Below are 20,089 nucleotides of genomic sequence, written 5' to 3'. Positions count from 1 at the left end.
ATCAGACTGATGTTTCTGGAACAAAAATCAATTTCACTTTGCACTTTTAGGTATGTGTGGGGAAAAAAAAGAAAGAAAAAAAACAAACACAAAAATTGCCATGAAAATAAACTGCATTTTCCATCTGAAGGAATGGCATCCTCTCCCTCCCACCTCTACACACTCTGGAGTGTTTTCTATTAATGCTTTTTTCTGCCAAGCTGTTTCCTCCCTCTGTAATCTCTCACGTAATCTCTTTGCAGGTGTGGAATCTTTATACCAGCACCAAATTGCTTTTTTCCTGGCTGACAAAAAACACTTTCAGAGAGCAAAGCTTTCACCCTTTCAAAGACACCTATAGCACTAAAGGGCACGGACTCAAAAGTGTTGACAGTAAGACCCCACAGCCCCCGCCACCTCCCAGCAGCAGAATGCATTGTGCTGTGAAAATGATGAACGATCTTCAGCAGGGTGATCGTGTGTTATTTTGACATCCAGGAGATGGAAGCTGTACCAGGTGTATATATTCCTCCAGAGAGGCAACAAAACAAGGTGGTTCAGTCCTGCTTCCCAGGTCACATCCTACATCAGCGAGCTGTTGAAAGCAATTGCTGCGGGCAGTGGCTTTACTGTCCGTCCCTCATCACTGCTCCAAACTGTAAATCTCCCGAGGAGAATGCATTACCTGGTCTCTCTTCCTGGTCACTCCCCCAGTCTGTTAGAGGATAAGAGCCCATCCTGCTGCCTCCACTTCTTCTTTGGCAGAGAGATCAAAATGGAAAGGCCCATAGGAGGAAAAAACAGTCTCACATTGGCTTCTGTTAAAAAAAAAAGAAACAAAAGCAGAAGGGGGATGAATTAGATTGGATACCAGGGACTGATACCAGCACCAGGAGAAAGCTGTCATTTTACTTTACATTCAGAAACACAATTTTCTGTGGCATATAAATCAAAGGAATGAAACCTGCTGCAGGCAGTAACTGTCATTTATTCCTGTAGCTGTACCTTGAAAAATCCCCAAAGTTTGTTCTGGGACCAGGAAGCCCCAGTGTGCTGTACAAGAGAACACTCAAGTGCTCCCTCTAGACAAGTGGCACACAAATCCCCGAGCAATGGGGCACGTCACAGCACAGCACAGCATCCATGCAAGCCTACCTGATATGTGTGACTACAGCTAAACTACCTATTTGCTAGTAACACTGATTTTTCAAACAGGCTTATGGACCACCACACGAAAGCCAGTACGGGCTGAATGGAGCACTGGGTGGGCTTGCATTTTGCAAGCCTGGGTTGTACCTGCACCCCCTGTCACAAACTGAGCCCTCACTGGCAGGCTGAAGGTCAGCTGTGTCCCTGCATCTCATCTAGCTTATAACACAAGACCCTAAAGCAGGAAACATATGGCTTTTTTATTTACCCTTTCCAACTTTTAAGATAAAGCTTAGCACAATTTCACTTCAAAATTGCAACTTCACTTCCAGAAACAGTTAAAGAAATAAAACACCTAGAAATGGTTAATAGTAATGCTGCTACACAGTGAGGAAAACACTTGCCTACTGAAGAATGACTGTGTACATGCTCAGAGGGGAGAACGGTGGGAAAGTTCCATTATCCATCATCTGCTACATTGGGAAAATCCAGGTAGGCCCAAGTATCAACTTATTTCTAGAGTCAACTTTATTCAGGAGACTGCAAAGCAGGAGCTTGTATTTTATCTGTCTGAATTCACCACAGAGGCTGCAGTCAGCTCATCTTCCATTAAGAGCTGGAGCAAGCAGCACATCTTCCCAGCTGACATAATTTGTCCTTGAGAAGAGCAAATTCATCCCAAAATACTTCAATGACCATTGCTGAGGAGCTGCATGTCCTGTGTAACCACAAGGAATTTACTGAAAATCAGCTCGGTGTGCCTAAGTCTACTCTTCTCCCCCTCACAGCTCAAGAAACTGAGGCACACAGTGATTTATCCTGTGTTACAGAACAAGTCAGTGTCAGCACAAAGAATAAAAACTGATTAACAATTCCAGTAATACTGTTGCTCATTGTGTCCTCAATATCAGCAAAAGGAAGAAAAAAAAAACCACACAAAACCAACATATGCAGGTCAAAGTAATTTTATTAATAACTCACAAAGAGCAAATTGCAACATTCTACTGAGAAAACCACAGCTTTTTGTACCAGGGCAGAACTTGGGAAGCTGCATACTAAACTGCTGATTATGCAAATTTGTCTTATGAACATTTTTAGACAAGAATGAAGCAGGGTTTATTTTCTTTAATTAAAACCAGAATCCTACATAGTTCATTAGCATGGATTCAGAGCAAAATGAATATTAATGTAGCCCACCTCTCCCAATTCTACCTGCCAGAAATATCAAGGAAAAAAAACAGCTAGAAAACGGATTCCTGAGCAACTGTAAATGCAACTAGCTAATGTCACTGCAAGGCTGCTGGCATCTTTGAAAGGTCACAGAGATGAGGAAAAAGGCAAATAATCCTACCACCTTCAAAAAGGCAAGAAAGAAGATCTGGGGAACCGCAGGCTTTTCAGCCTCGCTTCAGTCCCCAGGAATGTTACAGAATAAGGCACTGTGGAAGCTGTTCCAGGTACAACACCAGGCGATGCGGAGCAGCCAGTCAATGCCAATTCACCAAGGGTGCATTTTGCCTGACCCCCCACTGACTCTGTGGCAGAGGGGAGACAGCAGGTGCCATTTACCTTGACACCAACAAGGCTTCCACTAGCGTGTCTCACAGCAGCCTTGTAGCCAGACTGAGGATACAAACTACAAGGTGGGTGAAAAACTTCTGGGCCACTGGGCTCAAAACAGTCAGTGGTTCAAGGTTAACTGTCAGGTGTGACAAGTGACATTCCTCAGCAGTCAGAACTAGGACAAAATGTGCTGAAGGGAGCCCAGCCAAGGGCACTGGTTTGTCCAACCTGGAGAAGGGAAGGCTTAGAGGAGACCTAACTACAGTTTCCCACTAGAGCAGGGACTGTGGAGAAGACGGAGCCAGACTCTTCTCAGGCATTAAATGAAAGGGCAAGAGACCATAACTGCAAACTGCCACCAGGGAGTTGGCCATGAAGAAAAAATGCTTGGCCATTGGAGCAGCTAAGTGCTGAAATGGGCACCCAGACAGCAGTGGAACCTTCACCACCAGGTTTGGAAACCTCAGGGTCTTGAGCGACTTGGTCTAGCTTTAAAACTTGCATAGTATTTCACAGGATTGGATTAAATGATTTCCAAATAATCCGTCGATCTAAATTTTTCTATGATTCTCTGATTCCAGTTGCCTGTATAAATAGAAGTTTAATCAGTGAAAAGCCACTAGGCACATTTATTCTGACAGGGCTTCAGGCTGTTCCACCTGTCAGGTCTCAGACACCATTACTGTGCTTCGTCAGCCAAAAATTTCATATACTGTTTCCGAGCAGGGAAGTCATCAGCCGGCCTGTTGTACGCTGTCCAGACAGGTTCTCCAACAAACAGCCTCATTGCCTTCACATAGTTCTGCCAAAGAACAAAAAGTGACAAGTAATTTAAGAGCTCCTTTTCAAGGGATCTTCATTCTGAAGTTAAGGTTTCACTTGCACTTCTGCAGAAATTTTTGAAACCATTTTGTGATGGACTGAAAGCTTCATACATTCCAGAAAATTATACCACTACACTGCTGTTCCTGCTCCCATGTACCGCTGTGATATATTGTGTCATGACCAGTGTCTCCAGTTCAGGCAGGGACAGTACTCCTCCCTGTTTCAAAGAAAGCAAAAGCTGTACTGCAAGGTACAGCTGTGGCAGCAGAAAATGGGATTTTATATCCTGCAGAAGTGCTCCAACCATAGAGTTATGGGGAACCCTCCTCTTCTGTCCTCGATGCTACCCATTTAGACTCTACCTATTTTGTAAAACTGGTAAATGCTTGTCTTGCACCCAGGTGCTCAGCAATGGCGAAAATAAAGTTAGATACTGAAAGAACTTAGCTGCAAAATGCAAGGGTCTAGAAGCACTTAAAGAATTTACTTTGAAGATGGCACTTCTGTACTAAAGATTCTGAGTGAACAAACATTTAACACTTCTTGTGGATTCAACCATAACCCCTGACATTTTGTCTATGTAAAGAAGAAGTCTAAAAATAGTAAATGTAGCTGATTCACTGTGGATCTCAAGCTGCAGATGGGAAAAAATCAGGTTTTTCATAAAAGCAGCATCTCTCTTTTTTTACATGTATGATAACTGCTATCTGGACAGCTGATTAAAAACAATACCATTCTCAAGACTTTGCCAGAGACGGGATTTTGCCAAGCAGAAGACAGCACACGTTTCCCCATTTTGCAGGGACAATTCTGAGGTTACAGACAAGTTTATAAAAGCCCACAAGAACAGAAACACATATTAGGACTACATGTGCCAATCTCACGCTCCCATTGCCAAAAATACCTTCCCAAAGCAGGTCACCTGCTGTGAAGCCAGCATCCACTTTAACACACAGTAGCTGCAAGCAGTGGCTCTGGATCCTTAAATCCTTCTTTCCCTGAAGGTGAATGTAACACTCATGAAAAGTGCCACTGCTGGACACAGATATGCTTTTCTATTCCCTCAAAAACACGCAACAAGGCAACACAGAAGGATCCATCTACACCATCTCCACCTCAACAGACAGCAGGGGCAACTGTGGGAGGGACAGCCACAGGGCTTGGCTGCTGTCACGCCAGATATGCTACAGATGTCACGTGGCAATGACTTGCAGTTACAGCTGACTAGAAGCAGCTGGATTTGTGACCTGGAGATGAAAGGTTCAGATGCTATAAATTATTTAGTATTTTTCACACTCCTACTTCATATTTAATATGTTTTCCTAATGAACTGCAAGTCTCAGGGCATGTAGTTACTAATGTGATATATACTCACATGGATTTGTCATCAAAATTTACGGTAATCTACAACAACATACGTTCTCATCCAGTGTAAATCGGTGATATATGCCAGCAGGGAGGGTTATCATGTCTCCTTTCTCCATGGAAATCCGGATCCATTTGTCATCCTTGTCTCGAACATCAAAATAGCCAGATCCATCTAAGATGTAGCGAATTTCATCGTCTAGGTGTAAATGTTCTTCATAAAATGTTTTTATCTAGGAATAGCAAGTATTTCTTAAAACTACTGAATGCAGGAAAACTGCAAAGAAATCTGCTAGAAACACAGAGCAGAGCAGAGAAAGGCTTTCAAAGGGTAACTGTATTTTAACTAAGAGAGGAAACCAACATTGTTAACATGGCCAAGCCAGACAGACAGACTCTATCTCAGGACACCTCTAAGCAGGCTGCTGCATTTCCTTTGGAAGACAGGAATTTCTGACATGAAACAGCAGCTCTAGCTGCACATAACTATTCTGAATAACAGTAATGCTGATACCTGTTTCAGAGAGAGATGGGTAAAACTTCCCACTGCAAGGATTTGGTCTTTGCACTTGTTCAGTTTGGTAATTTTGTGCCTTTTTATTCCCAACATGCAAAGCCAAAACAAAGCTACAGATTATCCCGCCTCTTTTACACTTGTATAGGGCTGAATTAGCTGCATGGGGTACTACAGCTGTCTGTGAAAATGCAGTTATTGCCAAACATGGCCCATCTACAGCAATCTGATGTAAACAGTATGTCACACCTCCCCACACACAGTGAGCCCCATCTCCAGGCACTCTCCTCGCAGGCAGCAGCAGCAACATTCTCGTCTTCTCTGGTGAGTTCTTCATACATACACAGAATACAAAACATGTTTTAAGGGTTCAATTAATAGAGACCTGAGTGGGTTAGTGCAGAGAGCAGTGCAATGCCAGGTACCATCACCCCCTCCTCAGGTCTGCATGATATTTAGCCACACTTGTACAGGTGTCCTTGAGCCAGAACTGATCCAGCATGGCAAGATGAGCAAAAGTCCCTGTGTCCAGTAAATAATGGCCCATCTTTGCATCAGGTAATGCCTTCCCAGCAATCTGAGTTACTACCTGACTCACCTTCTCATCAATTAAAAACCAGTAGTACGCAATGGGCTTAAAACAAACTGGTAAATGGAAATTTAATAAAAATATTGAAGTGTCACTGGGTTGCTGTCCTCAGGTCACAGCAACAAGCCACCACGTAGAGGTTGGGATGAGAAATCTCCTTCTAGGAGGCTCACCTGAGAGGCTGGCACCCTTTGCATTCAGCTGAATATGAAATATGAATATGAAATAGTCAAGGTACCAGCTTCCCAAGGTAAAAAATCTTCTTGTATAGGGAATGTATCCCTCCAATTTCATGGGGTTGACATTTACTTAAAAAGACGTGTTATGCAAGAAGCCATTAGAATGTTTTAGCCTTCAAAGTCTATGCCCAGATGGTAACACTTGCCTTCATCCCAGAGAGGCTCTCTGAGGACAGGTCAGCACTGGGGGGGGCTCTCCTAAGTAGGAATCTTAGTTTTCAAATGAGAGTGATGGAAACTATCCTTAAGAGGCAATCTACAGAAGCAAAAGGCCTCTGCTATCTTTATATAATATCAAAAGTGCTTTGTTAATGTAAAGGACTTGGGTGCAGGATGTATTTTAGCCCTGGAAGTGTCATCCCCGTGCCCCGCTGGGGTGTGCCGGTGTCAGAAGTTGGCTGCACACTCCAGCCGCAGACGCGGCGAGGAAACCCGCACTGAAGCCGAACACCCGCGTACCTTCTCCTCGTAATTTGGAAGCTTGTCTTTATGTATGGTCACTATATCCATCCAAGAATAATTTTCTGCTCTCCGGATCTCTTTCAGGCATGGATCAGTCTCATAGTTATCAGCATCCAACTGAAAACCAGGCGAGGGGAATGAAAGACAGGAAAACAAACATTCGGACGCCATTGCTCAAAACGCAATTCAGGGCACTGAATTCAAGACGCCCCCAGGTGTCTTGAGCGCCTGCCGCCCTAGGGCAGGGCTGCCGCAGGGACACTGGGTACCTGCACCCGGGCCTCCCTCCGCCGGCGCGACGTCCCAGCGGCCGCGCTCGCTGCCCGATCCCGCCGGGCCAGCCTCGATCCCCTCGGGCCAGCCCCGAGCAGCCCGATGCCGCCGGGCCAGCCCCGGCCGGGCCAGCCCCGCCCTCGGGCTCTCTCCCGCCCGTAACCGGCGTACACCGCGACGCCGAGGCGGCGCAGCTGCTCCAGCTGACGGCGGCGGTTTCGGCTGCTGCCGGTGGGGTGCCCGCTGGTCCTCCTGGGACTCATCCATGTACCAGGCCTGCACCATCCGCCGCGGAGCGCCTCCCGCCGGGCCGCGCCGGGATAGGGAAGAGCCCGCCCCGCGGGGCTCCAAGGCCGGGCAGGGAGCGGGACGGGCCCGCCCCGCGGCCTGTGGGAGAGCCTTAAAGGGCACCCTTGGCAGCTCAAAACATGCGGAATAGGGTGCATTGCGTAGCGTGCAGCTTTCGTTTTGGTGTACAGCGTCAGGCAGGGGGAGAAGAGGTCTCCCCGAGAGAGGAGGCGTCTCACCAGCCCCCCGCGGTAACGTGCGGGTTGCAGCCTCCACCGAACAGTGACCGTGTTTGCATCTTGTCTGCTCTGGCCGCAATCTTCTGACTGATCTTACTGGTAAGACTCAAAGACCTGCATTGCAACCCCACAACATGGAAAAATAAAAAATTAATTAGGGGGAAAACAAGGAAAAAACGGTAAATAAACCAACAGCCAGCAAAACGCGATGTAAGGATGGACTAACAACTGAAAAACAATGCCTCCTTGTATTTTTTCTTCCTAAAACGAGTTTTATACTTACAGTGTCTCAACCACTACTATTCAGATTCTTATGAAAGGTACCAGATCCTTTTAATGTATAGTATTCATGTTTAAGCACCTGAGGTTATCAAGCAGGTCCTCCTAGAAGATGTGCTAAGGCACATGGAGGATAGGGAAGTGATTTGAGACAGCCAGCATGGCTTTCACCAAGGCAAGTCCTGCCTGACTAACCCAGTGGCCTCCTATGGGGGGTGTGACTACATCAGTGTACACAATACAGATGCCATCTGTCTGAATTCTGTAAAGCCTTTGACATGATCCTCCAAAACCTTCTTCTCTCTAAATTGGTGAGAGATGGATTTGAGTGGTGGACTGTTACACGGATAAGGAATTAGTTGGATGGTTGCATCCAGAGTAGTGGTCAATGGCTCAGAGTCCTGATTGACATCAGTGACAAGTAGTGTCCCTCAGGGGTCCATATTGGGACTGCTGTTATTTAATATCTTCATTAATTACATGGGTAAAGGAATGAAGTGCACCTTCAGCAAATTTGCAGATGACACTAAGCTGAGTGGTGCAGTTGACACACCTGAAGAACGGGAGGCCATCCAGAGGGACCTGGACAAGTTCCAGAATTGGGCCCATGGGAATATCCTGAGCTTCAACAAGATCAAGTGCAAGGTGGTGCACCTGGGTCAGGGTAACCCCTGGTATCAATCTTCAAAACAGAGTAGGTTTAGATTAGACACCAGGAAGAAATTCTTTACTGTGAGCGTGGTGAGGCACTGGAACAGGTTGCCCAGAGAATGTGTGGATTCTCCATCCCTGGTAGTGCTCAAGGCCAGGCTGGTTGGGGCTGTGAGCAGCCTGGTCTAGTGGAATATGTCCCTGCCCATGGCAGGGAGGCTGGAACTATATGATCTTTAAGGTCTCTTCTAATCCAAACCATTCTATGATTCTAGCAATTCTGGAATAAATTTAACTGCAACTCCCATAACACTACAGATAAACTGATCTAATGCTGGTATTCCCAACATTTTTAGAAGCACATACAAATCAGTGTCAATCCACTGAATGTCATGGCTGCTAACTGCCAATATCCTACTGAAGTTCTAGTGCCCTGAAAAGAATATCTTGAACGTCCAACATCCTCTGTGGGCCCTCAAGCCCCTGTTAAGAAATACGGTTTGCTTTCTATCCTTTAATCAGCCTAAATCTTGTAACTTTCTGCTTGGCTTTCTTCTGTCCTGAATTTCCAGAGTAAGAAAAATAAACATTGGTATCAAATTAATATAAAACTCTTTCCTATTAGATTTTCTATTAGAATCTACCTATTAGATTCAGGTAATCAAGTTGCTTGGATTCAGTATTACACAGTTGTAATGACTTACCAACCATTACCTACATTTTTTCCAAAGCTTCTCCTTCAAAAAAATAGGATTTCCATACAGCAAATAGGATGTACATGTTTAGCTAAAGCTGTATGATAGGCAGGTTATTAGATCCCACCTCTTCAGTACACTGCTTGACACATTGTTCTGCCTCAGCTGGAGATCTAATGTGGGGTAACAGAGTATTTTCCTTCAAGCCAAACTTTTCAAGTAAATGAACACGTAATTGTGTGCATACACATGAAAGAAGCAGAGGGGAAAATCTAATCAGTGACCTCCTTACCCCTAGATGACCTTTACTGTGCAGGTTTGGATGAGAGAAAAAAAGTAAAAATCCTCACTTATTTCCTAACTACTAGCTAGCCAGTTTCTGCCTTCTACCACAGTCTGGGTGACTGAATACAGAAGACCTCATACTTTGCCTCAATAGTTCTCTTGCATTATCTTTACTAAGTAACAAGCTTCTGCAGCTCTAACCATTCTGTATAGCAATTAACAAATACAAATCCACTTCAGTGACTTCAAGCTTTAAGCCCTACTATTTAATGGTACAAAGGTACCATACAGAGAAGTTGACCCAGATAACACACCAAACCTGTTTGCTCTTCCTTCTATACTTGCACAAAAAGAAAACTATATTGATTACTGGTAATGACTCTCCTGTTCAAGTGCATATTAGCCATTCCATTAATCTCAGCATTTTCTGGAAAAAATGAAGTCAAACACTTGACATCTGGTAGATCTGGAGAAGCTGATCATCTTCTAGTTCTATTTCAGATAAAATGACCTTTGGAACAACACTGAAGAGGAACTAACAATGCTAAGAAGAACCAGTATGCATAAAAAAACCTACTTAATGGAAACAGGAAGCCAGAGACAAAGAGCTTGGACATGAAGCAGGTAGAGAGAGGAGAACAGTAAAAATTGATTGTCCAAGTTTTCTTGTGACCTGGCTTTTTACTTTGTTCATTCTATCTTGCAAAGTAACATGACAAAGAAATCTACAGGTGCTGTAACTGATGTTACTGTGAGGCACACAAAGGTGAGTGTTACAAGCCCATCTGTGAGGCAGATGCTGCCACACCAGAATGCCAAAGTGGATCAGTGGACATCAGTGTGTTAGGTGACCTCTTACCAAATCAACCAAAGTCCCCCTGCCCCCAGCTATTTTGGGCTGCAATATATATGTCTGTACAAAAAAATAATTTATTTCATTAAGAGAAAAATACAGAACACTTCTATTTAATATTACTCCTTTAGAAGTCTGTCTTCATGGTGAATTCATAAGTCTACAAGAACGCTGACCCCACAGATCTTTCCATAAAATGAAATAAACCCAAATCTGCAATATCAATTAAATATTGTCTCAATTGTAAAACAAACGCAATAGAAGAAAATGCATGTTTTTCTTCCCAGAAGTTGGTATATATTTAGTGCTTCAGGCCAGAATAAAGTACAGTTCAAAGTTCAATTCCGAAACAATTACAGCAGCTCAAGCTGTTGCTGTCATGTTAGGCCTTTTCTTCCCACTGCAACAGTCTCTAGTCCCAGTACATCAGCACTTCTGTTTACAAGCTCCTTCTCTTGCCAGTCTATCAGCTTCTTCATTTCCTTGGAAGCCAGCATGGCCAGGAATATGCATCTGTCAGGACAAAATTTAGGAGTATTAGATATGCAAGAAACCAAGCAGAAAGTATATACATGAAATTTGATCACACAACACCCTTTCATTCATAGTACAGCACCACCTCCTCAGAGGCCCTCACCTCACATTTAGCCCTTAGGTGTTCTTCCCAGGGATTTCCATAGTCTCTCTTCTTGAAGGAAAGTCTTGCCAAATTTTGAAGATCATCTTTATGAGAAGTAGTGAATTGGATAAGGACCACCTAACCTAGCCTTTAAGAAATGCAGACAACAGCTGCAATTCAAAATTCCCAGTTTTGGAGAAGAGAAAAAAACCTATCAGCATTTGGTACTTAAACTGAGTTAATCTGCCCCCAAAAGCCAGGAGCTCTCTATTCCACTAACAGCGTTGGCGATCAGCACTCACTTAGGATACAGAAACAGGGTATTAAAAGAATCTCTCAAATTTCAGATGTTTTACCTGTTCATCCTTCAATTAGGAACTCAAAAAACTTTCAAACCTAAGCCCATCCTTGTCAGAACTAAGGGTGGTGGAGGAAGGTGAGGAATTAAAATCAAGCTTGCTATTTGAGAAGATCTGAGAGGAGACAAGCATGAAGCGTGTGTGAGATGGTATTAGGTTTACATGGCAATGTTTTGGTACCAAGTGGGTACCAGCCAGGGGTTGGCTTCTGTGAAAAGATACCCAGGGCTGCCCCCATATCAGAGAGTCAGCTCCAGACAGCTCCAGAATGGACCCATGGTTAGACACAACTGAGCCCATCTGCAAAGCTGGTGGCTCTTCTGTAATAACATGTTCAAGAAATAGCAAAAATGCTTCACACCAGCCAGAGAGGAGTGAGAATACGTGAGAGGAACAACCCTGCAGACACCAAGGTTACTACAGAAAGAGAGGGAGGAGCTGCTCCAGGCACTGTAACAGATTCCTCTGCAGCCTGTGATGCAGCCCATGGTGAGACAGCTGTGCCCCTGAGCCCCTGGAGGTCCTTGGTGGAACAGAGATCCACCTGCAGCCCATGGAGGACTCCACACCTCAGCAAATGGATTACCATAATGATGTACAGGCACACAGCGCTCCTCCTGAAACAAAACCCTTCCTGAGTTTAAGAGATTCAGGTTTAAGAAGTGTACATAAAGCAGTATCTTAACTATGTAAAATACTCCACGAGCAACTGAACTTAGTTGGTCTTAATTAGTCTTAGTTTTAAATTTTTACACTTTCTTCTCCTCAACAACTAATAGGAGTAGTTGTATAAAATCTAGTCAGCCTTAAAATTGGAGTCACCAACTCTGTAACAGAGAACAGCATGAATAGAAGAGTATCTGCAGTAGATTTTCCATAGAAAAAGTACACATTAAAGATCTACATGATCCTGTTTTCTAAAGGGTAAAGACAGAAGCCCAGTAAATATTCAACTAGCAGCTGCAAAGTCAATGGTACACAGATCTATTTCTAGAATCAGTGGTCTTATACCACATTTAGGCTAAAAGTTAGAAGGAGAAGAGGGAAGATATTCCCTACAATGTTAAGCACTGATATTAAAAGGTTACAGAAAAATACATTTTACCAGAAATACCTGTACAGAAGTTGGTTTACCTTTTTACTGGAGAGCAAAACAATTTAAAAATAGTTACTTTAAAGAGGTTTCTGTACCAATTTTTCTTAGAAGAAACACAGTTAAGGTATAGAAAACTAGAGTCAGTTTATTTGGGTAACGCACTCTCAGTTTTCCCAGTTTAAACTATTTTTAACAGTTTTTAACTGTGATTGAGTTACTCCAATGAAGCAGCATCTCAGAGAGTTCTGAAAAGCAAATCTAGAAATTCAGCGATGACACAAAAAGACACAGTTATGTTTTAAGGTTAGATTTTCAGGAACAGAAGTTTCATCTGCTACCAGCATTAACAAACTAAAAATAACTATGGCAGGCATTTTCTAAGTAGTAATAAGAGACAGAAAACAAATATAAACATTCCTTTAAATAAATGAAATACTGGTTCCAAGAGTCTAGAATATGTTGCTAATTTGCTTTAAATACAAAAAGCAGCTTCCCTGTATTTATAGTTTTATCTATGGATATACAATATTGTGCTCTAGAAAATTCTTAGTTATGGTCATACTTAAAAGGTTTTAAAAGACACGCGTTTAAGATGTCATTAAAAATAAGAAATTAGGAACTTACCCACTGAATTTCTATGTCTTTTGATAGCTTATCAAGTCTTTCAAAATCTTCTTTATTTATAACACTTCCTCCTGAACTTGTTCTCCAGCCATTTGTCTTCCAGTTGTCAACCCAACTTGTAATACCTATGCAAAGGGAGCATCACCATAAAAATGCTATTAAGGAAGCCAGCAAGGATCAAGATGGAGCCAATAACTCTGTAAAAGTCTCAGGCAAAGACAGTGGAGATAGAAGATATTCTTGTTTGGTTCTCTATTGCTGTCTTTCAGGACTGTATTTTTCCATTATTAATTGAATTACCGAAACATGTTTTCCCAAACAGGTATTTAATTTAAAAACTACAATCTTATACATGCGTTACACCAAAATTATCTCATGAACTTCAGTCAACTGAAGCTAAGGATATGTTTGATGGTACAGTAAGCTAGAACAGATCTGCTGCTTTGTTTGTTTAGAGAAATTGAGGAGACACATGCATAGGGGAAAGACGGATGGCCAGCTGTTTTATGGTTTCTGTACACTAAAAACAATCCTTCAGAGAAGGACCAGGTAAGCAGAGTTCTACAGAACTTAACATTCTGTCCATCCCTTGCTGGCCAGAAAATTTACTATATTACTCCTTAAATAAGGATCCTTTTTTATTTTTCTTTAAGATCTTTGCTGGTGTGGACAATGTAAGGCATCCTTACTGTTTTTATGACAAGCTGACCTGAACCAAATAGGAAGTCACCAATCTTGCAAACAAAACCTCCTAAAAACCAAACCACATTCATTTGTATTTAACAACAAGCCTCCTTCTCCAGCATTTTAAAAAATAATTCTTAGACACATTTGCAGAATAACTTCAGTTAAACAAGAACGGAACCTGCACTTCAGTGACCCAGAATGCAAGAGCAAATTGCAAGCAAAAACAAAGAGTAAAAGCACAACATTTAATTTTTAATCAAAAGTTTTTGTTTAATGTTATTTCAAAAAAACCCCACAAAATAAAACCTCCAAAGTGATCTGAAAACAGAAAACACATGTACTCCCTTTGTAAAATTGTGACATACAAAATAAAAAATACATATGCAGTTCAGATTATCGCGGGAGCAAAATCTGAAGATCTCGAGTATAGATGGAATATAGAGGAAAGAGGAAGAAGTTTTATTCAGAAATTAAGTCTTATTGGCTGCTTCATATGGTATTTATAAGGAATAAAATTAAATTTTCCAAGTCTTTGGATAAAGGTGAAACTTTCAGTACCTACTCTGAGCACATATCATCTCTGGCTAGTCTTCCAGTGTAGCCTAAAAGCTTGGAAGCAAGGGAACTTCAACATGCGTGTTAAGACAGTCTCTCCAATCCAAGCAAAACAACAAGAAACCTACAGGGTTACTACACCAACTTCCAAGTAATCTCCTGAGAACAGCCTTAACAGTGCATACATGAATGACATTTTTTCTAGACCTTGTGTCATACAGACAAAAATCCTGTGGCTACTTTTGTCAACCTTTACTGTAACAGGCACTTTGACGCTACTTGTAATTCACGCAGGCAATGCCTGAGGATTCTAAGTATTTCCCCGAGCAGTTATGAGCACTAAGTTATACATTCTGTCCTTATATCCCTCTCTCCAGGACTCAGCATGTTCCGTGGGCCTTATGCAATGAAAGTGCAAGCAGTGTGTCTTTAAGTATCAGGAAAAATAAAATAACTTACCGTTAATAGTGAACTTGCTATCAGTGTAGATGATCAGCTTCTTGATGTTTTGACTCTTGGCTTGCTCTATCGCTTTGCAGGCTGCCTTAGGAATGTTTCAATACAGTCACAGTTAAGAACAGAATTTTGACCACATGCAATTAAAATACCAACAAAGTACCTGATGCCAACATAGAACTATGGAGAGTATTACTGTAATCTCCCTACCAATGGTTATCAACATGCTTTAGAGTAGAGGATCCAAAATTATGCATGCAGATGACACCTTTATGATTCAGGCAAAGAGGCAGGTTTTTAAGTTGCACTGGTAAAAAACCCACAAAACATTCTGATGTTCAACTCTGTGCCAAAGGAACAGCTCTCTGCTCCATTTTCTAACACAACCTCTATCAACTGCACACCAAGTTTTAGGCATTTTCTCCTTAGCTAGGAGGAAGGATTCGCATCAGTTCCAACAGTCTGGAACTCTTAACAGGTTGGGGTTTTATTTGGTGCTCTGAAATATAACAGGGAGATGTGGCTGGGTGAGAATGTAGAGGTGAAAAGCTCTTTAGTGACAAGTTTAACTGCTGGCACACCAACACCACCTCCACTTGTCTCTCACTAAAATTAACTTCTTGTAATTTTAAGATCAATTCCCCATTTGAGTTATTTTCCAAACTTGTAGTGTGGGATAGTAGCAGTACAATAATTAAAAGGAGGTGAGAAGGGAAGACTAAATCTGCTGTTGCCAACAGAAGTTAGTCAGAAGCCTAGAACTGTGTGTTATATTTACCTGAGGATTATGACACTCTGATCCTATCAGCTGATTCTCCCCTTAACCTCTACTCAGCAGCCCTTACTAAAGTCTGAAACATACACATTAAAAATGCAAGGCAATCTATACATATTTGAGCCAGGCTTTCCTAATGTAAGGTTGTTTTAAATAGCTGTGCTTGATGACATTTAGGAATTCTCAAGGTGAATTACCTTGTTCAAAACCAATAAAGACCAATAAAACTTGAAGAGAACTATTTCTTTCAAGTCATAACTCTGGATACTTTGTGTACTTCCCTCGCCACTCCATAACCAGCTTCTGAAGATCAGAGTTGAAACAGTGATGAGTGTGCTACTGCAATCTAACGTGGAGAAGCATTTCAGAACATTTACTACTTACATGTATTTCTGCTCTTTGATTAGTCTGCCGTCCAGGAAGTCTTTCACTGGTATTTCTGTGTCCAAGGAATGAATAGTAGATTGGTTACCCCAAATATTCACAAGAGTGGATAATGACTACACATTAAAAAAATAAATAGAAGAGAGATACTTTTCTTTTTGTAAAGGAGGATGACTATAGTCTAGCTCTAGCTTGCAAAGCAATCTGCACATTTGGACCTGCCATCAATATGCAATTACATTCATAGTCTTCCATGCACATGTACTTCTATTTTAAAACTTTCTGCATTACTCGAATTATAGCTTCAGCCCCATAAAATATTATTTCCAGTTGATTTTTCCCAGAAAAGATGATTTCTCTTTTCCCCTCAGCAACTCATTAGTCTCAGAACACTGTCATTGAGTCTCAACAGCAGAGTTTCATATTTAAAAGGAGGCTAGTATTGTAAACTACATAAAACCAAACAGTAATATATTCATTAAAAAAAAAAAATCTATCCAGCTACTTACAAAGGGTGGCCTGGTCCCCAGTAGACACCTATTCCAGCACGTGCCCTATTACGTCCATTACCTGAGCAACAACCATCTGTATAAACAACTACAAAGTCACCTACAAAAAAAATTACCAAAATCAGAAGTTAAAGCACCCCTTCAAGGACACAGACTCTTTAAACTGAAAGAAATGTCTGCTGGCACATTAAACCCCAAAAGTTTCCTTCCCAGAGAGCCCTTCCGAAAGTTAATTACAGAAGCCAGGTGAATTAGTAGTGCAGAACACCAGAATTTCCACTGCAGCTTCACACCCTCACTGCTGTCAAACTAGTCAGCCTTAAAACAGCTTCTGTCCCAAGTCCCATACTTCTCACAATAGTCTCTGTCTTCTTCAGCCAACCTCAAAAGTTCCAAGCTACATCTGTATATTTAAATACAGTCTGTAAGCCAGACGCACATAAGATCACACCTAAAATTATATAATTAAACTGTATCTTGATTCCAGTTGAAGCCAATTAAAATTACACTGAAAGACAATGCAAAATAGTAGGCTACGGTTCACATTTCCATTTTAAAAAGAAACAGTGGGTCTAATGCTGCCATACTTCTAGAAACCTCCCTGAAAGCTTTCTAATAGTTACACTTGTTGCTTATGAAAGAGTGCAAAGAAATTAAAAGAATTAAAGGACTTATCAAAGACCTCACCCATATATGAAAATTTATCTTCACTGACTGTTGGTGTTGAGTATGTTGAGAATAATTCGTCATGTTTTACACGCTTAGCAACCTGTTCTTCATTTGTAGACTGCTCATATGGCCTTTTGCACGTAGTGCAACACAAGGATTTTAGTTCCTCTCTCTGGCTACCATTTTCCTGTGTTACAGCCGGAAGACAAAGTGCACCTTCCAAAAAACAAAAAAGATAGAAAGTTCAACACATACAAGATGCAGTTTTATTTGGACTAATTCTAAAGACAACAGTGGTTATCATCTCTTAGCAATGTTACTTTGTTACCTGACACCACCCCGGAAAAAAAAGTACTATAGATTACAGCAGTCATTCTTCATCCTAGATCAAACTGAAGAGGAGACACATACATGCAACGGCCCTTAAGATGGACACGGTACAAGCACTGTTGTCCAAGCAGCCACAGAAACACCTTCGCTGCACTGGCACATCCATCGCCGTGTCGGTACCGCCAGTGACAGGACGAGCAGGAGCCGGTGCCCGTCCCGGCACAGCGGCCGTGCAGCCCGGGCGGGTCGGGCCCTGTCCCGCTCCCGCCCCTCCCTCAGCCCCAGTGGGACGCGGTACCTGCCAGCTCGGGCTGGGGCTGCTGCTGCCCCGAGAGCCCGCCGCGTACGAAGGCCCAGGCGTCCTTCTCGCTGGCGAACTTCTTGAAGCTGGCGGAGGGGAACTTGTTCACCTGCTCCTGGCATTCCGCCCTGAAACAGAGCGGGCGGCGGTGAGGCGCGGSCGGGCCGGGCGGGGCGGGCTCCCGGCGCGACCGTCGCTCACCAGGTGCGGTAGACGCCGGTGCGGCGGCCCGAGCGCACCGCGTAGAACATGGAGCCGGCCTTGGTGGCGAAGCAGGGGCTGAGCAGGGCCACGAACCAGCGCAGCATCACGGCCCCGCCGCCATCCGCCCGCCCGGCCGGCACCGCCGCGCCTGCGCGTCACGGGAGCGCTGAGGGAGCCTACGGGCCGCCGGGGAGGACAAAGTAGCGGAAAGGCCCAGGGCGTGGGTTTTGTCCGGGCTTGCTTTTTCTTTGTTTTTGTTCCCTCCCCCCGACAATAGCTGTATTTTACAATCCTAAGTCAGCTGTTGTTTTGGAGGTGGGTCACGAGGTGTGTGAGATCGCAGCAGTTTAAGCAAACAACCTCATTCTGGAAGTCCCAGTTGTAAAAAGGCGAACGGGATCTCACAAGTGCGTCGATATGCGTAGCATGGTCCAAAAGTCGGAGGCTGAACAAAGTCATTAAGCGGGTTCTTATCCTACTGTTCAAATCAAGGGCTCCAGGAAAGCGTGTTCCAGCCGAGCCTTGTGCAGAGATGGCCCCTGAAGTGAGGAGAAACACCTTCACAGAATCACAGGATCATTAGGGTTGGGAGGGACCTCTGGAGATCATCCAGTTCAACCCCCTGCTAAGGCAGGGTCTCCTGGAACAGGTGACACAGGAACACTTCCAGGTGCGTGTTGAATGTCTCCAGAGAGGGAGACTCCACAACTTCCCTAGGCAGCCTGTTCACTTCTCTACTACCCTCCATGTAAAGTTCTTCCTCATGTTAAGGTGAAACTTCTTGTGTTTTAGTTTACAGGCATTGCTCCTTTTCCTGTTGCTGAGCACCACTAAAAATGGTCTGGTACCGTCCTCTTGGAGGATGTGAGATATTAACGTGCATTAATGAGATGCTTGTCCAAGCAGGTTGAAGTTCAACTCTGGGCAGCTGCAACCTGCTGCCATGTATCCTTGTATCTGGGGTGTAGTGTGCCTGGAGACCAAAGTGTCTGGGTATGTGCCAAATTCAGTGTCTCAACTGAGCTGCTGGCGAGACCAAAGTAGCGAAGATGGGGGCACTGGTATGGTTGCCTCCAGAAACAGGCCAGTGTATATGTGCAGCTGGATTTCCCTTGTAGCCCCAATAGAGATGCACTAAAAAGCTGACCACAGCGTGCCAGAGCTGCAGAGCGCTGTATTCAGATTCACAAGGGTGGCCCGGTAAAATGCCAAGAATGTGAAACACTGGCCTGGTTCATTTTGCCTTCAGTTGTGAAAACAGCAAATGGGTTCAACATTACTGTGTGTATCATGACGCTTCTTTAAAAAAAAACCCAAAAAACAAAACCAAAGAGCTTATCCGTTTGAGAGGCCTTGGTGGAATACAGAGACAATGTGGTCAGGGCTGTATCTGAATATAATTACTGCATTTTTCTTGCTTCCTCCAAGATGTTCATGAGACTTCATATTACTCTTACAAAATGTTTATGTCTGCTTTTCTCAGATCAAGATTATTTACACCAATTGTCTCTGTAAAGGTCTCCACTGAGACTTCTCACTACTTCCTGCCTGTGATATTTTTATTTTATTGCTCTTGGTTAGCTTTTCTTTTAATTATGGGTTTCTATAGTAGAAGGATTTCTTATTCCTTACAGGTTTGCACATTTTCATTACTTGTAGTTTTCTTTGGTTAAAACATACCAAAGGAGCAATGAGTAGTAAGTCATGGGAGAAGTAAGCAGAAAGAAAAGACTTTCTATTACACTCAATTCTTTGTTTACATGAAAGGACTTAGCAGTAACTCTCCTACTGTCATGACCAACATGCAGAACTCAGATTCAAACTGGGAAAAAAAAAGACTTTTGAAGTCCACTGAGTACCACACACCCCCTTTCATTGCTTCTTCTCCCAGCTGGTAAAACTGAGGCTGCACAGGGTCATCCAGCCCTACCTTTACTTTTGCATCTCCATTGCTGATTTTTTGGGGCTGCTGTGCTGCAGTGGCAGGAGAGATGAATTCCTTTCCTCATATGACAGGTGGCATTTTTGCTACAGTGGCATTTAGCACTGCTAGGCTAAGCCATACCTGTGCCTGCTTTGTGGTACCTGCTCTCTGGTTGCTGTAGCACCGGTGTACTTGGGGGTTTTGTAGTCAGCCTGGGTCAGAGAGGATGTTTTGAGCTCTCTGACTCAGTTTTTTTGAAATGGGTGTGAAGACTTGCCAAGAAGTGAACTATTTAGTTCCCACCTGCAAAGCTGAAGCACTCAGTCACAAAAAGTCTCATTTGAATATA

At 43.1% G+C, this 20,089-nt stretch overlaps 2 protein-coding genes across 3 annotated transcripts; both read right to left on the bottom strand.

Moving 5' to 3' along the window:
• Positions 1–2,077: 2,077 nt before the first annotated feature.
• On the bottom strand, positions 2,078–7,243 carry ADI1 (acireductone dioxygenase 1). The gene is given in 5 exon segments (XM_029965796.1): positions 2,078–3,493; positions 4,935–5,114; positions 6,683–6,802; positions 7,132–7,176; positions 7,178–7,243. Coding segments are annotated over 5 exon segments (534 nt in total). The 3' UTR covers positions 2,078–3,370.
• Positions 7,244–10,305: 3,062 nt separating this feature from the next.
• RNASEH1 (ribonuclease H1) lies at positions 10,306–17,971 on the bottom strand. Of its 2 annotated transcripts, XR_003916445.1 has the most exons (9): positions 17,814–17,971; positions 17,610–17,740; positions 17,000–17,197; positions 16,313–16,412; positions 15,804–15,858; positions 14,648–14,732; positions 12,947–13,071; positions 10,886–11,015; positions 10,670–10,761 (listed from the first exon to the last, which is right to left on the bottom strand). XR_003916445.1 is itself a non-coding variant. In XM_029965795.1 (8 exons), the coding sequence occupies exons 1-8, from the start codon at positions 17,918–17,920 to the stop codon at positions 10,675–10,677; spliced, it is 888 nt and encodes a 295-aa protein (XP_029821655.1). In that variant the 5' UTR covers positions 17,921–17,971; the 3' UTR covers positions 10,306–10,674. The 2 variants fall into 2 exon arrangements, 1 of the variants encoding a protein (XP_029821655.1); XM_029965795.1 differs by lacking the exon at positions 10,886–11,015 and having other exon boundaries at positions 10,306–10,761.
• Between the last annotated feature and the right edge of the window lie 2,118 nt (positions 17,972–20,089).

The sequence above is a fragment of the Manacus vitellinus genome, unplaced genomic scaffold, assembly GCF_001715985.3.
Source record: "Manacus vitellinus isolate BGI_N305 unplaced genomic scaffold, ASM171598v3 scaffold_11_pilon, whole genome shotgun sequence".
In the NCBI taxonomy this organism is placed as follows: domain Eukaryota; kingdom Metazoa; phylum Chordata; class Aves; order Passeriformes; family Pipridae; genus Manacus; species Manacus vitellinus.
The sequence above is the reverse complement of the archived record's forward strand: the minus strand, read 5'-3'. Positions and strand labels throughout refer to the sequence as shown.

Excerpts from the sequence above, each read along its gene's own strand:
- RNASEH1 (XM_029965795.1), bottom strand. The coding sequence starts at position 17,920 with ATGCTGCGCTGGTTCGTGGCCCTGCTCAGCCCCTGCTTCGCCACCAAG. Across the intron at positions 17,198-17,609 it reads GCCCCAGCCCGAGCTGGCAG|GTGCACTTTGTCTTCCGGCT; the intron begins GTACCGCGTCCC and ends GTTTTTTGGAAG. Across the intron at positions 13,072-14,647 it reads TAGCAAGTTCACTATTAACG|GTATTACAAGTTGGGTTGAC; the intron begins GTAAGTTATTTT and ends CCCTTTGCATAG.